General features: G+C 35.6%; 1 protein-coding gene across 48 annotated transcripts in view; it reads right to left on the reverse strand.

Annotated features, from left to right (window-relative positions):
• Positions 1 to 17,877, reverse strand: part of maptb (microtubule-associated protein tau b) — a 56,008-nt gene that overhangs the window by 14,155 nt on the left and 23,976 nt on the right. For 5 of the 48 annotated variants that reach the window (XR_015480675.2, XM_087244274.2, XM_087244272.2 and 2 more), the window contains exons 3-6: positions 4,916 to 4,950; positions 2,642 to 2,705; positions 1,623 to 1,673; positions 493 to 725 (exon numbers count right to left, since the gene is read on the reverse strand). Coding sequence is in view for 47 of the 48 variants with exons in the window: in XM_087244274.2 (XP_087100400.1) it covers positions 493 to 725; positions 1,623 to 1,673; positions 2,642 to 2,705; positions 4,916 to 4,950 (383 nt within the window). In the remaining variant the exon portion in view is untranslated. Of the gene's footprint in view, positions 1 to 60; positions 154 to 492; positions 726 to 1,622; positions 1,674 to 2,641; positions 2,706 to 4,487; positions 4,662 to 4,915; positions 4,951 to 7,423; positions 8,633 to 9,572; positions 9,597 to 14,793; positions 14,890 to 17,877 lie in introns of all 48 variants that reach the window. The other 43 variants (XM_087244237.2, XM_087244243.2, XM_087244238.1 and 40 more) reach the window with 15 other exon arrangements.

The raw sequence follows: 17,877 nt of genomic DNA on the forward strand, positions 1-17,877 counted from the left end.
AATATATGTCTAGTATTAACTGCACTTAAGTGAGGATTTCTAACCCTACTGGTTACTCACATTACCACCACCAGGAACATGCTGCATATTGTCTTTGGATCCACATCTAGACTTAACATTAGTCAAGTCGATCTTCTTATGAACAATAGTCACCTGGAAAAGGAGAGTCAAGAGTGTTAACCAGGTGCTTTGAGCCGAACTGCGGCTCCCCGGCTCTGCAAAGGGGTTTGTTTTCTTCTTAAAGACATTAGATTAGCTTGGCAAGCATTATTTTTTCTTTGTATTCAAATATTTTCTGTGTGAGCTTGAGTAATGGCTTCTTAGAAATGATGCTAGTCTCATACAGAATCCCAATATACACTCAAAAAGGATGAATTGACTGGCCTGTGAACATTGCATGAGGTCAAAACTGACTCTTACAGTTTACTGCACTAAACACTGCAGCTTTAGATTAATTGTGTCCCAATTTTCTGACATGCATGACATAACTACCTTCCCGCCTCCAGGTTGGTGTTTGAGGTTCTCAGTGGAGCCGATCTTGGACTTGACGTTCTTCAAGTCAGGCATGGGTGCCACAGGAGCAATCTGAGCGCGGGATCTCAGCGAGCCAGGTGATTTGGGTGGGGTGCGTACAACCGCTACCTTCTTCACCTGTTGCCCGGGAGTGGAGGACCGACTGGCGGGGCTGCTGCAACCACTGCGGTCTGGGGTTTTAGGTGAGTCGGCTGACAATGAGAAACAGCAGAAGACCACAATGTTTTCTTCTGTTTTTGCTTTTTTTTATTACACTATAGTTTATTGTCCTATAAAAGGCCTTCTAGCCTACCATTGGCATGATAGTATTTACAAGCTTCCGTGTCATTTTATTAACCACAAAACAATTCATAAATGTACTTGTTTGTACATAAATGTTTATTTTTTTATGATTATTGAGATTAATACATCAGATAAAAGCTAAATAAATAAGCTTTCCATCTTTTTAGTGATGTAAGTTTTTTAGGATAGGGCAGTATTTGGCTGAGATACAAGGTTCTAAAAAATCTAAATATTGAGAAAATCACCTTTTAAGGTGTCCAAATGAAGTGCTTAGCAATGCACATTACAAATAAAGAAATTGTTTCACATATTTACTGTGTTAAATTTACTAAATATGATCATGGAAGCATGGAACATCATGGATAATGGAACATGATCTTTACTTAAAAGGATAGTTCATCCAAAAATGGAAATTTCCTTATTATTTACTCTTCCTCAAGTGGATCCAAACCTTTATAAGTTTCTTTTTTCTGTTGAACTCAAAATAAGATATTTGAAAGATAGCTGAAAACCTGTAACCATTGATTTATATAACAGGTAAAACGAATGGTCAATGGTTACAGGTTTTTAGCTTTCTTCAAAATATCTTCTTTTGTGTTCAATAGAGTAAAGAAACTCAAACAGGTTTGGAACAAGTAAAATATGACAGTATTTTCATTTTGGGGTAAACTGTCCTATAATATTCTTATAAGTTTTGGCATTAAAAATGTATATTTTTGATCCATACAAGATTCATCATGGCCAACAGTGCATAGTGTAATAAAATATTTGATTAGATCCTGGCCCAGGACTTTTTTTTTTTTTACCTCTTTCAATGGACCCTGGTCCTGTCCTTCGCTGCTCCATCCGTGAAGCAGCTGTATTTTACAAATCAAAGTGGTACAAATCAGTCGCATAAATGCTCTATAAATAGAAAACTATGCCCTTGGGGTTTTACAACCCATTTCCAATAGGCAGAAATTGTGCTTCCAGAAGACTAGCAAAGCAGGAAGGTGTGCATACTTTTGCATGTTGCCATTATATGTACAGTTGAAGTCAGAATTATTAAAAGTTCCTGAATTATAAAGCCCCCCTGTTTATTTTTTCCCGTTTTTGTTTAACGGAGAGCAGATTTTTTTAACACATTTCGAAACATAATAGTTTTAATAACTCATCTCTAATAACTGATTTATTTTATCTTTGCCATGATTACAGTAAATAATATTTTATCAGATATTTTCAAGACGCTTCTATACAGCTTAAAGTGACATTTATAGGCTTAACTAGGTTAAATAGGTTAACTAGGCAGATTAGGATAATAAGACAAGTTATTGTATAACAATGATTTGTTCTGTAGACTATCGAAAACAAATATAGCTTAAAAGGGCCAATAATTTTAACCTTAAAATGGTTTTAAAACAATTAAAATCTGCTTTTATTCTAGCCGAAATAAAACAAATAAGACTTTCTTCAGAAGAAAAAATATTATCAGACATACTGTGAAAATGTCCTTGCTCTGTCAAACATCATTTGGGAAATATTTAAAAAAGAAAAAAAAAATCAAAAGGGGGCTAATAATTCTGATTTCAACTGTGAGTGAATGCACTGAAATACATCCAGGTATTATGTTATAATTACTGAGTGAATTTTTTGATTGTACACAGCAATACTGAATGCTTTAAAATAGAGGAAATCAGTACTAAATTGCAAAAAGTGTTTACATAATAACATTCAAGTTCCTTTTCAACCTGTCGGATGTTGAGTCACCAAAAATACTTCCTATTAATGGAACTAAATAAAGATTCATGTAGAACCCTGAAAATATTTATTTAAAAAAATCACTTACCAGGGATTTTGGCACCAACTCCTTGGGGTTTAGCACCCGCTGTCTTTGTCTTTGCATCTCCAGCCTAAATATGGACAATTAAAGCAAGAATGAGCTAGCGGTAAATCTAATGCTATTTATAATCATTTTACAGTTCAAATGTAGTAATACATAATTAAAATCCACCCATTCCCTTCTCTTTCTGCTCTGCCAATAAGGATGTTTACGTCGTGAAATGTCTCAGGTACTGGAAGTTCATTCTTCTGATAGGCACCCTATTTTGAGTAGACTTTAAGGGGGGCCTATTATTTTCCAAGATGTAAAATAAGTCTCTGATGTCCCTAGTATGTGAAGTTTCAGCTGAAAATACTCCACAGTTAACTTTTATAACTCTTTGAAACTGTCCTTTTTAGGCTTTGAACCAAATTGTTGCTTTAAATTCAAATGAGATTGTGCTCTTTTAAAAAAAGGGCGGAGCTAAAACATCTGTGTGTCAGCATAGCAACAGATTCAAAACAGGACTAACGTTATCTGTGTGAAAAACAGAAAATGTGATAAGAAGTGTCTTAGAAGTGATTACGGTGCTTATTTGTGCATCTAAAACATTTATAATCCTCTTAAGCCTAATTCACACTACTGGATTTTAAGCCCAATTTGAGCCTGATTTTTAAATTAACAAGCTCGCCGACAGATCAGGCTGTGATCGAGAAGAAATCTGGGGGCGCTCGGCCATCTTTATGTGTGAACTACTAAACAATGCATCAAAGAGGCACGCTGATGCATCGCTGACACCTCGCAGATGAGAATCCAATATCTAGCATGGTGAATATTCCAGAGCAGTCAGCCGACTCGACCATACGAGTGGTCAGATGTAGTGACGAGCTGCAGCCAATGAGAGAGCATATCAGCATAAGCTGAATGGTCATTGTGCTCAGCAGCACAACAGAAACATTTGTGATTGGCCAGAATAGGCATTGATGTACTCGCTTACTTATGTGTTAACACAGACATGAGTGTAGTCTATAATAACTGTGAAACTAGAGTTCTGTAAAATATTAGTTTTACCATACTGGTCATTCTGACCGTTCTTTAACAAGACGTCATATTGTCACATCATATTTACATTCAAAACTTCTATTGAGATATTAAAAGTAAGCTTTGAATGTCTGTCACCATATTTTATGACACCATTACCCTAAAATATTATCTTTTTGGTAATACAGCCTATAAATATGTAATTAAGATACTAGAACACGCAAAGGTCTGGGCCTTGCTTACATTTTCAATTTCAAACAGGAGATATTTCCTGGCACAAAATTAGCTGTTTTGAAAGATATAGCTGAAGTTAATTTATGGTTTTGCTATCAGAAAGTTATACTTATGTTAGTAGGAAGTTGCTAGGCAAAAAAATGTAATATATTTAAAGTCACAGTGAAAAGTAGCAGACATGCATGCAGTCATTTTGAGCAATATGTTAATTTAAGGTATTAATATCTGCCAATGTTTAAAGACATGTGGGGTGAACTAGGCTTTAGTCGCTGAGATTATCTTCAACAAGTAAAAAAAACTCTAATGGCGGATGGCTGCTTCTCACTCAGGTCTGTATATGCTTATGAGGAAAAGTCAATAATTGGGTGGGCCTTTCCCCCATGACACATAAGAAGGGGCATTCATTCAATTTTACCATTTAACAATTGCTAAATTCACAAACTGTTGCCACACAACTGTGTTTAAACCCCTTATAAAAGTGATTCCTGCATAATAGGTCCTTGTTAATGTTGTAAAAAAGACATGAACTTCAGTGGCTTTCTCCTGCAGAGAAGAAAAAGCTTTTGACCAATGGTTAGGGATGAGTGGCTGTACTCACTGTGAACCTGGACTCTCTTGTTCCTGGGCTTTTTACAGAGTTTGTGCAGGCTGGAGTGCTAAAGGGACATGATGGAGCTGAAGGAGTGACTGAGGGCTTTATTCTGGGGATGCCTGTGACTGAAGACCCTCTTTGGGTGAGTCTAGCTTTTGCATGCGGTGTGGTGGTGGGTGTCTTATGTGTTTGAGAGGGTGATACAGACAGTATAAAGCAATGGGAAAAAACAAATGAGTAAATGAAATGTAAAATACAACAAAATATAAACAAAATTATAAAAATGTTAAACTGAAATCATTTAGATAAAGAAGTGTCATCGAAATTAATTGTAAACAAATGAAACAGTTTTTTCCCCTGCCATATTTGAACAAATCTGGCTACAAGACATGTAACTATATTTCTTAGGAACCCACCAGTCATAATTACTATACCTTTTTTTCAGGAGTTGCCCCTGCTCCAGCCTTGGCTGTAAGAAAGGAAGAAACATTAAGTGCAAGCACATGTATTGACAGTTTTAGTGGCCTGAATTTTGACTTCCGCTTATCAAGATGGTTATCTATAATACTTGATTCCAAAAAAAGGAAGTTGATCTTAATATGTTTCAACATCAGTGCTCAATGTGATTTTTCAGCGGTGATGTCACCCAGAAGCAGCAGATTTCAGTTTTGCATGTTTCTTTATGATAGCTACCAGAAACAAACATTTATTGAGAAATTGAAATTTTGTCATCATTTACTCAGCGTCAACTTCATTCTGAATCTTCTCTCTTTTGTTAATTAAAGCTATATCTAATATATACAAGAGGTGTATCATTTTTCTGATGTCATTCTGGAGCTTTATAGGATTAACGGAATAAATAGCTCCTATTAGTGATGGGAAGTTCAGATTATTTTACTGACTTTGACCTTTGAGTCACATTCAGTGAGATAAACGAATCTTTTTCCGTGTCATTTTGTTCAATTTGCCAAAATATTATTAAAATTTTTCGAGTTGCTTCCAAACTCATCTACTGATCACACTACTAACAAGTCAAAACTCGAATGCTATAACAAAGAGAAAATAACTAATAAATAATTATGTCAGCTCACATCTTCTGACAGGTCTTTAAATTTCAGTGGTTCATTCACGTCACACTGACAGTCCCATATAAGCTTAACCAATGGACACAGTAAATGAAAAGTACATCTTTTGAGTCTTCTGGTATTTGAGTCGTTCGTTAATCACATGAAAGCATGTAAAGTGAGATGACTCAAACTGTGGACTCAAGAGATAAACGCATCAAAACTTTTTCTGGCTATAAATGCATATGACTAGCTTCTGTTTTTCACATGATGAACGAACGACTCAAACTTAATAGAGACAAATGTGTGCATGCGCAAATGAACGAATCACTCCCTGAGAGGACTCATTGTTCTTGAGTCATACAAAAAATTCATTCAAAATTAACGAATCGTTCAAAAACGACCCATCACTAGTTCCTAATCTAGCTTTTCTTAGGGATATATTGTGAATTCTGCATGAATTGATCAATCCAGTAAAGTGATGACAGAAATTTTGAATCTCTGATGAACTTCTGAACTTGTTTCTTAAAAGGCTTTTTGGCATCGTTTGATTTGCAGAGTACCTTGTTTTATTATTACAGAGAGTAAAGCGAATGAAGAGTATTTTAACCTTGTACAGGGACAAACAGTCACTTTTTCTTGTATTGAATTAAAAACCAGTGCTTGCAAGGCAGCAAAAGAGTAGTGTTAGAGTTTTTAGCTTAATCTTCAACTTTAATAAAATGTGCCATCAGAGCTGTTATTGTTATCGTCATGAATACACTTTTTTGGCTTCCAACACCAAGAAACTACACCAAAGTTGGCACTTTCTTAGCAAATGCAGTGGTTAATGCAATATTTATAAGTAAGAGACGACATTTAAATTTTTTATATAGGAATTATGCAAGACCAACTGCATTTCAATATGCAAAATCATTTGAGACAGAACACTTACTGCAATTTGGTATCAATTTGTGTTTGGACAACATAAAGGAATTAAGTTAAATCAACATAAAACAATTAAGTTGTCCTAATGAAATCTCAAGAAGTGGGTTGTTTCCGCTCATTTTAAATAAGTAGTTTGAACAAGCAGCAATTTTTTTGAGCATGTCATCATCAGTGTCAGATTTGAATGTTTGAAAATATAAAAGATGAAGTAAAATGCATATTTTCTTTGTTTGTTATTTGGTTTGTTTGTTAATATTGAAAATTGACATTTGTGCAATGATTCAGAAATAGTGTATCAATTGTGGTGCCTTGCAAACTTGGCTTGCTAAATTGCCTAGTGATGGCCTGCAGTAATGAATACATCACAATATTAGGTGATTTTGTCTGATACTTTATAAGAGAGGTCTGCACAACTGCAGGGGACGTTTAGAGTACGTTTGTCTTGAACCCTACAGCAAATGCTGACCTTCTCCTTTCAAAACGTGTTCTAGACAAACCCCATAAGCTTGGGTCTTTGAGTCCATTTGAATGTTTCAAAAAATGGACACATCTGGAATAAGGGTATACCCACAAAAGAATTGCACAGTTTTGTGAGTGATACATTCAACATTCATGCACAGGTGACATGCAATACAAAGGGGCAGGTGAAGACTGTGCCAGCAATAACGCACAATGCAGAAAGTTAGTCACAGACAAAAGCAGAATAACACTGACCACACACAGAAAGGGAAGGAGAAAAGACAGACACACAGGGCACAGAGGATCAAAAGAGAGAGAGAGATTTTGTGGCTACAAGCAGCCCGTTTCTTCAACCGAACACGTTCTCATTTGAGTGTGCGCTTTTCAGAAAGGGTGCTGCGAAGTTCTACTGATCTACTTTAAAAGAAGAAAAGGGAAGAGGAAATTAAAAGATCTGTGTGGGGTTTGGAAGGACAGAAGAGAAAAACAGACCTTTGGATGGGACACTTGCTTTTCTGGCCGGAGCAGCATCTTTAGAGGGAGTTTTCTGAAGGCTAGGAGCAGTTTTGGGGGAAGGAGTGGCAGAAACTGTAGCTACGGGTTTTTTCGTTTTTTTGGCTGGAGCTTCTTTGACAAGAGCTGCTTTGCTTGGTGGTTTTGTTGGCGGGACTTCGGCACTGGGCTTAACAGCATCTTTAGCTTTAGTGACAACAGGTTCTAGTATGGCAACAGGTTCTGGTATGGCAGCATTTTCTGGTATGACAACAGGTTCTGGTGTGGCAACAGATTTAACCTTTTCAGTTTCTACTTCGTCATCATCACTCGTCTCCAGGTATTTCTCCTGACTGACCTCCTTTGTTTTATTAGAATCTAGATGTTCCTCTGCCTTAAGCTCCATCTTTGGTGTAGCAACTTCTCGGGAAAATGGAGGAACTGGGGTCTCTTCCTCTTCTTGTTCTGGTACCTCTATTTCCTCTTCTTCCTCTTGCGTATCTGTCTGAAAGTCCCTTAGAGATGATTCCTCTTGGGTCTGGTCAGCGGCAGCACTGGGTGTAAGAGGTGATCCCGGATCTGCCCTGCAGGAGTCTGGGCTCTTGCTTTCCGGTGGTGTTTTATCAGAGCTGCACTCCCAGCCCACAGGACCATGCGGATGACCAGGATCCTGAGGTTCTGTGTAGTCGAACGACAGGCCGCGTTTCTTAGCTTCTTCTGGGGTCATGGGAAGGTGAATAGGGGTTTCATGTTCATCCTCTTTCTGGGTTGTCAAGTCTGGGGTGATAGAACTGCTCACTAAGGAAACTCCCGTTTGTTCCTCTTCTTCATCACTGACTTCACTCACTTCTTTGTCCTCATTTTCATTCTCTTTCAAGTTGATAGTGCTTCTAGGATCTGCTCCAAATCCAGGTGAACCAGAAAATCTTCTTTCAGATTTCTCCATTTCATGTTCCTCCTCTTCAGATCCACTGGGACTATGATGGTCGGACATCTTATCCGAAGGACTTCTCTTCATCTGGCTGTCAAAGCCTGTGATCCCTGAGCTCAGGCCATCAGCAAGGGTTACCGGGAGTGGATGTGGCGACACTGGAGACTCCCGTGGGCTCACAGAGCTCTCCCTTTCCCCATTCTCCCGCTCTCCCTCCCCATCCACTGATGCCGCACTGCTCCGGCCACTCTTTGGCGGACTTCCGGGTGTTAAGGCTTCTGATGACGTGGAAGGCAGAATTATAGGAACAGCCACAGACAACACTGCAGAATTAGCAACACTCAACCACCCTCTCTCAACAGTCAACATTAGAAGCAGAGAAAGAAAAGGAATCAAGGAACTTAAAGGAACTAAAAGCACAGAACCACATAAGGAGCTTGAACACAACACAGAACACAAGTCTGTTTTCATGGCAGTTAAACAATCCAAAAATCTGTTGTACACACTAAACTTTGAGTTAAAAGCACTTTTATGTATGCAATGCTTGCTAATCTGTATTACCAAGCAAAACTGTTTGTAAAAACAGGCAACTAAAGGGGCAAAATGAGAGATCGGAACAGTAGGGTCAAGGGGCTATGAGATCAGTGCTTATAAAAGTGCCTTTTCACTCATTCATTCACAACAACAACAATAAAACAATATATACTGGCCAATCAGACCACAATGGACCATAACATCTCTGTGAGCTTCAGTGTGTAAAGCACTTATAACTGATAGCAAAATGACCAGCAAAGCAATGATTTGGTGCACTATCCACTTGCAAATATCATTTGATGCACAGATAGACCTTTTGGATCTGATCTGAGCAGTAAAATGCATGTTTTGCATTGTGCTGTGAATGCATTTGAAGCACTTTTAATGCATTTAATAATAACTACTTGAAAGCCTCATTATTCTGAAACATTTAGTTTCTCAGATACAGTGATGCAATATAGAGCCAGTATAAACGCATTTAATTGGAACAAATATAAAGTGATCCCCTTTGAGATCTCATGTTTGAGTTTTTATTTTATTTTTATTTTTATTTTTATTTTTTGCATGTTTGCGCAAGCAGTGAATGATTTGTGGTGGTTTATGGGGCCAATGCATATTTGTCTACATGTAGATCCTGTGAACTTTTAGGCTGCAGGTGGATTAAGGGGTGGTGGTCCACCATACCTTCTCCAGCTCCTGCTGTCCTTCCTGACACGTCAAAGTTGTGTGATCACATGGAAGCAAGTTAAGAGAACATATAGGATACAGAGGACATAAACAACAATGCTGAGAATTCATTGCCCAGTTCAGTAGGTTGATCTTAGTACACCTTGGTAAATACTGTGATTTAAACATGCTCAATGTATAGGAGCAGCTGACAGATGCGGTATATTAACCTATAAATCACAGTAAACAAAGATTCATTAGTTTAAAAAAAAAATGTTAAGCGTATATGAAATTTAGGGGAAGAGTCAGGATCAAGGTTATTATAGTTAACAAAAAAAATTAACAAACAAACTAAAACTGAAAAATAATTTTGTTAACTGAAATCAAATTAAAAGCGAGTTGTTTTTTTTAAAACTAGAATTATCTGAAAATGTATGTGCATACAAAACTAACTAAACCTAACTACAGTTATACATGGCAAAAACATCCTTCGTTTTCGTCTTTGTAAATGTATTTGATACAGACTGTAAGCCTTTTAGAAGTAAAATCTATTTACTTTGCACTGACAGGTGTTTGACCCGTACAGCACCTTAGTCTCAGTTAGGTTTGATTTGAGAAGCAGTGAACCAATCATACTGTGTATGCATGATTCAGTGAACTGAACACCAACAGTACATGACAGCCTGCTTTGACTAAACTAAACTTGAACAACTGCAGCACTGTTAATTGAGGGTTTAAATGAGAGGATAAGGCCAAACGTAAGTTTATTTCATTACAGAAAGTTATTCATTTTATTTTTTGGCTTAGTCCCTTTTTTAATCTGGGGTCGCCACAGTGGAATGAACCACTCACTTATCCAGCATATGTTTTACGCAGCGGATACCTTCCCAGCTGCAACCCATCTCTGGGAAACATCCATACATACTCATTCATACTCATACTCTATGGACAATTTAGTCTACCCAATTCACCTAAAGAGCATGTCTTTGGACTGAGGGGGAAACCGGAGCACCTAGTGAGAACATGCAAACTCCACACAGAAATGCCATCTGACATAGCCGAGGCTCAAACCAGCGACCTTCTTGCTGTGAGGTGACAGCACTACCCACTGCTCCACCGCGTCGCTACAGAAAGTCATAATGGAATGTAAAGAAGTGAATCATGCTTCAGTTGGGTTGCAAAAAACGTAATTGTAAGAAACTTTTCAGATCTTGCTGATGTTTTAACTGACTGAAATTATGATTGCTGACTACGAAATTTCTGATATGTTGAGCCCTAACAATCATTGAGCCCTAAGATTGTCACGAAAGATCCAGTTCGCATTAAAGATCCAAACTTTCCATCACTACTGTGTATTTACCCTCAAAAGCAGCCTTGCACACATTTTATTTAAGACTGCTATCTTGTGGGCTGTTGTATTTGAATTTGAGGATGGGTAGACGGTAGTGTTATGTCAAAAAAAGAAGCTTTGGTTGAGTTTTTATTATGCAATATTTATTCTGATGGTTTTGAATCTTGCACCCAACAAATATCCTAATTTACAACAACAACAAAAAACTAAAAGCTGAACTAAAAAAAACTAAAACAATTTCAAAATATAAAGAAATTAGAAAATCTCCCTCTAAAAACTAATTAAACCTAACCCAATTTGAAAACAAAAAGTTGAAACAAAATAAAAAGTAGAACTTATATAAAAAAAAAAAACTATTATAACCTTGGTCAGCATTATGTAAGACCTATGAAAGGCAAGGAAAGGCCATGTAAAGTGAACTAAGTCGCAATTAAAGTTGCAGAGCCATTTCAGCTGCATCAGCAGCATGTTTTCTAACATGAAATATTTACCCGATGCATAATGGTAGCCTAATCCATTTACATTACCCCCAGCCTCATAGAACCACAGCATGCGCATACTGTACTGTACGTAACGCTATCTTAATGTCTTTTTCTCAACAGCTAACTGCTAATTCACTAACAAGATCGATGAGTCTGTGACATCGGGAAGTAAATGATAAATGAAGCTCGTCTTAAAGTCCATTCTCTCAGACCTTGAACTTTTGTAAGGTAATTATTTATGATGTGATGGTAAAAGTAGACAGCTATGGTAAAATAGTGTTTTGAGCTATTAATGTAAATGGTGGCTAATTTACTTTAAAGTAATTCATTGCAAGCAAAGATTAAACTGTATGAATTTGCAGTTCTCCTGATGAGAAGTACAATGCCATGTTAGTGCTCCAAATAAACTTAGATGTGTAAAGTACATATGAATGCCTCTGTAGTGTAAAGTACAAATATGTGACATATTTAGGTCAGAAATTTGAAGGTCAGATTAGTACTAAAAAATATTCCAAAATATTAATGATATATTAAGCTTTTATCATTATTAACTAATCTATACTGTAATCATTATGCTATACCACGCTACTGCATATCCTGGTCACGGCACCAGACAGGTACATCCATATAAGCCATTAGAGATTCAAGTGCTTGTCTTATTTACTCACTTACCAAATGGATGTTCTGAGCATTACTATGTAGTCTAGTGTTCATCTTGCCCGGAACATACATCCTCCTCTTATACAAAAAGGAAGGGTGGAGTAGACCTGCCTAATTGCTCTTTGACTAATATTCTGGGCTTTTACTGGCCTTGAAATCTTTAACGGTTGCCTTCCTAATGCAACTTGAAGGCATGCAATTAGCTTTCAGTGAAAAATTTTCAGTATATCACAGTGTCAGCGACAAAAACAACTCAACTGCATTTCCAAAATGCTTCTAAGAACATGGCAAGGTCACCGCTGAGAGGTTCCAGGCTTATTGCTGGTCCAGAAAAGTCAATGAAACTGTCAATATTGACAACATAAGCATTGTGCTTAGTGCTTTTTGGAAATAGTAAGCAACAGCAAGGCATTGAGTCTTGTTCATTTTAAGGTTCTCATGGGTTTTCTATCACTTTTGTACTTGTTCATTTTTATTAAATTTGTTTTGTTTTTAATTGATTTCCATTTGTACTTATGATTGGTCTCCAAAATGACCTAAAAGTGTTAAATGTGACTGAATGAAGCATTTGGTTTTCTGTGCTTTACTTTAAACTTTTTTACTTTAAAAAAGACTTTCATGACCATGGGAACCTTGTTGTCTGGAGAATAACAAGAACAAAACTTGAATTTTAAAGTAATAGTTCACCCATAAATGAAAATAACCTCATTATTTACTCTCCCTCATCTGGTTTTAAACCTTTTGTTTTTGTTGAACACCAAAGAAGGTTGTAGTTAGGGCTGTGCAATTGATCAAAATTTAGTTTTGATTTCGGTTTTGGCTTCTAACGTTTATGAAAAAGCATTAATTGAGATAAAACGATTATTGCATCATATACTGCTCCTTTGTACACATTTGTTGCTCTGCAAAGCTCACACTGTAAAACCCAACAATCAAATTTATCAAATGAAATGAGTGTAGTTAACTCAAAATTCAAAGTTAATTCTACTCATTTGAAAAGTTTTGAACTCTGTGCTGAAGGTAATGAGTAAATTAAACACCTCATTACTTCAGCTTAAACTGAGTAAGTTCACAGTACTCTTATAGATTAGTTTTCTAACTCAAATGGTTTCTAGCAATCAGTTTTTACTCAAACAGTTTGAGTTGCCTTAACTTATTGGGTTTTACAGCACTCAGTTGGTTTGAGTTCTCTTCCTTTATTGGGTTTTACTTTGCACAAACTGCTTCATTTACTCAAATGGATTAAGCGTTAATGGTCAAATACATGCAAATTAGTGCCAAAACGTGGGGTTTAGTGATTATTCATATTAACCCTCATTTATGTAATAAACGAATGAGTTGAGAATCAAAAGACATGTAAAAGTAAAACCATAAAACAGCGCTGCACTGCTCTTAATGTGACAGCGCACAATATTCCTGCTGCTGACTGTTTTTATCATTATTAATCAAACAACAAAGGGAGAAAATCCCTCACTGCTCTTGACTGAAGGACTTTTGTAGCTATACTTAAAGTTTTTTTTCTTACAGTGAGGATGCTTAAAGCACAGTTTGTTTCATATTTTTATTCTATTGTATTTATATCCCTTTCCTTATTTACAGGTAGGTGAAGTCAGAATTATTAGCCCTCCTATATTATTAGCAACCCTTGATCCACAATTTTTGTTTAACGGAGAGAAGATTTTTTAGCAATTCTAAACACAAAAGTTTTAATAACACACTTTTAATTAACTGATTTTTTTTAATCTTTGCTATGATGACAGTACATTTTTTTTACTACATATTTATCAAGATACAAGCATTCAGCTTAAAATGCAAATTCAAAGGCTTAATTAGGTTAACTAGACAAGTTATTGTATAACAGTAGTTTCTTCTGCAGACAATCAAAAAATATATATTGTTTATGGGGACTAATAATATTATTTTAAAAGAGTTTTACAAATATTTAAACCTGCTTTTATTCTAGCCAAAATAAAACAAGTAAGCCTTTTTCCAGAGGGAAAAATATTATAGGAAATACTTAATACAAAAAAAATCCTTGCTCTGTTAAACATCATTTGGGAAATATTTATAAAAAAAAAAATTCACAGGATTATGAATATTAATTTTGACGTCAACTGTATATTGTTTTGAATAATCGTGATTACAATTATGACCAAAATAATCGTGATTATGATTTTTCCCATAATCGAGCAGCCTTAGTTGTAAAAATGTTGTTTGCTTGCACCCATCAACTTCCAAAGTAGGAAAAAATGACTATGAAAGTCAGTGGGTGCCAGGCACCAGCATTTTCCAAAATGTCTTCTTTTGTGTTCAACAGAAGAAAGAAACTCGTAAAGGATTTAAACCGCATAAGGGAAAGTAAATGATTTTAAAATTTGGGTGAACTACATAAGCAATAAAAAAAAAAACACACAACCACTCTGAAGGGCTCTCCATTAGAAATAAAAGCGCAGAGGAAGAAAAGCAGCAGGTGCTAATGATAATTGCTGAATTTAGATCTAGCACTCTCATTTGTCCATTGTCAAATGGGGAAATATGAGAGGCTGGTTTTCATCACAGAAGTATTATTATTTTTAATTTGATTTGAACTACACGGTTGTACTGCATCCTTGGGAAATTAATCAGCATCGCAGCCAAATTGCAGGTTGAATCAGTAGCATAATGGGATCAAAATAAGTTGCTGTATAAAGCTATGCAAAAAGCAGATTTGTAAAGCGAAGATGAGCGGCACACTGTTGGTTCATACCCAATTGCTCATCTTTATCAAAGGACGGCTTGGGATCGGAGTCTTCTAAAGCAGCCTTGTGGGCAGTCACTTCAGGTGTTGGTTCATGTGTCTCCTCTAAGAGAGAGCGATGAACTTTTAGTTTAGACAGCAGAGGACTGATGTGGTTCACATGGCAAACAAAGCAAAACTTCTCTTTAGGGCAGTCTATTTGCTCGCATTCTGCTTATCCTCTAGGTGTAGGATAAAGTACAGTGGTGCTTTGATGCATCTGTTAGTACACTCCTGAGACGAGAGCTGTAACATTTCATCATAATGGGCAAACAAACATACTGAATGCCAGCATCAGGCTGTTTTTCGAACTTTATTTGATGAAATGTGTCATTTTAGAGACATTTTGCTTCACCGACTTCTGCCAGCAGAATGGAGCTGGAAATTGGGTTGCTGGTGGATAAGAAGGTTTCGTCTGTGCTTTGTGAGGAAGCCTGAGGCTTGCTGAATGCTTGTCAGTTGTGCCAGAACAATCCAAAGTGGGTAAGACAGATTAATCTTTTTTTTTTTTTTTTTTGTAAACTACGACCCATTTCATCATATCTAAGCCTCATCCAACTATACATTTTGCGAAACCATCTATAAATGTTTTATATCTACCCCTTATTGTAAACACACAATGCAGGCAGGACAAAATGTCTTATAGTTGCTTTTCATTATTGAACTTTATTTTCCAACAGTTGAAGATAGCTCAAGGCTTATCCAAATGTGTTCTATGGTTGTCAAAATGGTCGCAAGGTTTCTTTGTGTTTTTAACAAAGGATTAAAAGTATTTTCCCATGACTTTTCTATTTGTTTTTGATTGGTTGCAGGATTCACAGACAAATTTCTTGCCAAACAAATGTCTTGAGTATAAACAAATGACTTGACAAATCATCAACTTCGAATTATAAGGTTCTATCTGACATTTTTGTCAAAATTGAGTTATTCACATATTCTTATTAAACTTATTTACATTGTGATGTTTTTTATATATATATATATATATAAGTTGTTTAAATTTTAAAACTTTTTCATAAAAAAAAAAGGTTTTATCAACAAAGTTGAACTCTAGCTATAAACTATATACGGTTCTTTCTGTGAGCCAATATTTACCATTAAGTATCAGCTTTCTTTGACATTTTGCCAGACTGCTCCATTGACAGCTGGAAAGACCAAAAAGAAAAACAAAATCAGAGTCGATTAAATAATGCAGCAGCACACAAAATTGAGAAGAAACCTGAAACTGAAAAGTTTTGTGTAAATGTGATGATTTAGAAGCATTTTTTGACATTGAGATGAAATGGTCAATTTTACATTGTTGAAATAGAAACAGTTATTAAAAAATGTAATATATTAAATGTGAAATCTTTTTATTTGTGTATATAGTCAGTGAAACATGTTTCAGTATTAAATTCTAAACTTTAAATTCTTTCAAGTTTAAATTCTAAAACCCTAAAGGGCAAATACTCATTTAATTCATGGGACAAATATTTCAATAAACATAATTGAATTGTTCATATAAAGCATATAATTCAGTAAACATGACTATATTAATTACATAAAATTACCAGCTGCACTGGATAAAATCATTAATATTTTTAAGCCTTGTATAATTAATTTGAACAGGGAAAAATATTCAACATGAATCCTTTATTAAAGGTTATAGAAAGTAAAAAGTTTTGTGATTAAATTTCTTTAAAAAAAAAAAGTAATGCTTCGATTAATGATCTGCCAGATAGAACCTTATATTTCCAAGAGGGGAAAAAAATGACTTTTTAGAATCAGAAGGTTCTATCTGCATTTGCCTTGTTTTTTTTTTTACCCCGATTTGCAAATGTAGGACAATTTTGCTGATTTACATTTAGAGTACATGTAGGGTCTCTGTCATGGTAATGCATGAAACATGTTACACACATATTGTCTGCTATATGGAATGCAAAACTTTGAAGCTCATTATCTCAAAATCATTCAGAACGCAGATAGAACCTTATAATTGTGGTGATGAAATGTATATTGCACATGGATATTTGTACAAAATGTTCAATACACTTTTACGATTTTAATTAGAAATTAAAACTTTTAATTATATAAGATTTTATAAGGTTTCATTTTATAATGATTATGAAAGACATTACATGATTTTTATTCAAAACTGCAAAGAAAGTATTTTCCCAGAGGTATCACAAATTTGGTTTCTATTATAGACTTATTCAAAACTATTTTCTAAATGTAGATTTAAAAAAAAAAACCTATTACTTAATGACAGGATTTCTGTGTATGTGGCATTTTTTTTTGCTTGTGATAAGTCATGAGGACAAATGTTAGCAGGTTTAAGTAAATGGCAACAAATCCCCTTATACATGCGAGTATGAGGTGTCTCTGGGAGGTTATAGTATGTGATTTCACAGAGTAACTATGAATTCAGATTTTCTGGATGAACACCAACCAGAGTTGTGAAATGAAACAGGGTTCTTGTAATTCTTGTAGCACATGCTGCATAATTTCAAAGGATTCTGCATCATACAAATAAATGCATAACCAGTGGTGGAAAGAGTAGTGAAAAATCATACTTAATTATAATTACTTACCTAAAAATGTAGTGCAAATAGAATAAAAGTGTCTGTTGTAAATATTACTCGAAGTATGAGTTAAAAAGTAGACCTTTCAAAATTACTCGGGAGTAGTGAGTATTACTCTGTAAAAAGCTGGAGCATCTACATGTTATTTGTGGATCTGTGTAAACGTAACATTCTGTAGTGCATTTAGTTATTGCCCAGCAGGCACACAACATTATAAGACGTTAATATTAGGTTGGATTTAGGTTGTGATGTCAAAAATCCATGTCTAGCCAGCTCTAAGGACAATGTTATTTTGACATCCAATAACGACGTCAAATGAAGTTGAAAAGTTTTGTTGATTTCAGGTTGTTAGAAAGTTGAGCCAACATCTTAAACCAACATCATATAGACGTCAAATACAGACATTTATTCATCAGGAATGACAACCAAAAGTGACATGCATCTAAACAGACTCTGCGTCAATGCGTGTGTAATGGAGGCCAGTAAAACCTCA

Source organism: Danio rerio, chromosome 3 (genome assembly GCF_052040795.2).
Source record: "Danio rerio strain M-AB ecotype USA chromosome 3, GRCz13ab, whole genome shotgun sequence".
Lineage (NCBI taxonomy): Eukaryota > Metazoa > Chordata > Actinopteri > Cypriniformes > Danionidae > Danio > Danio rerio.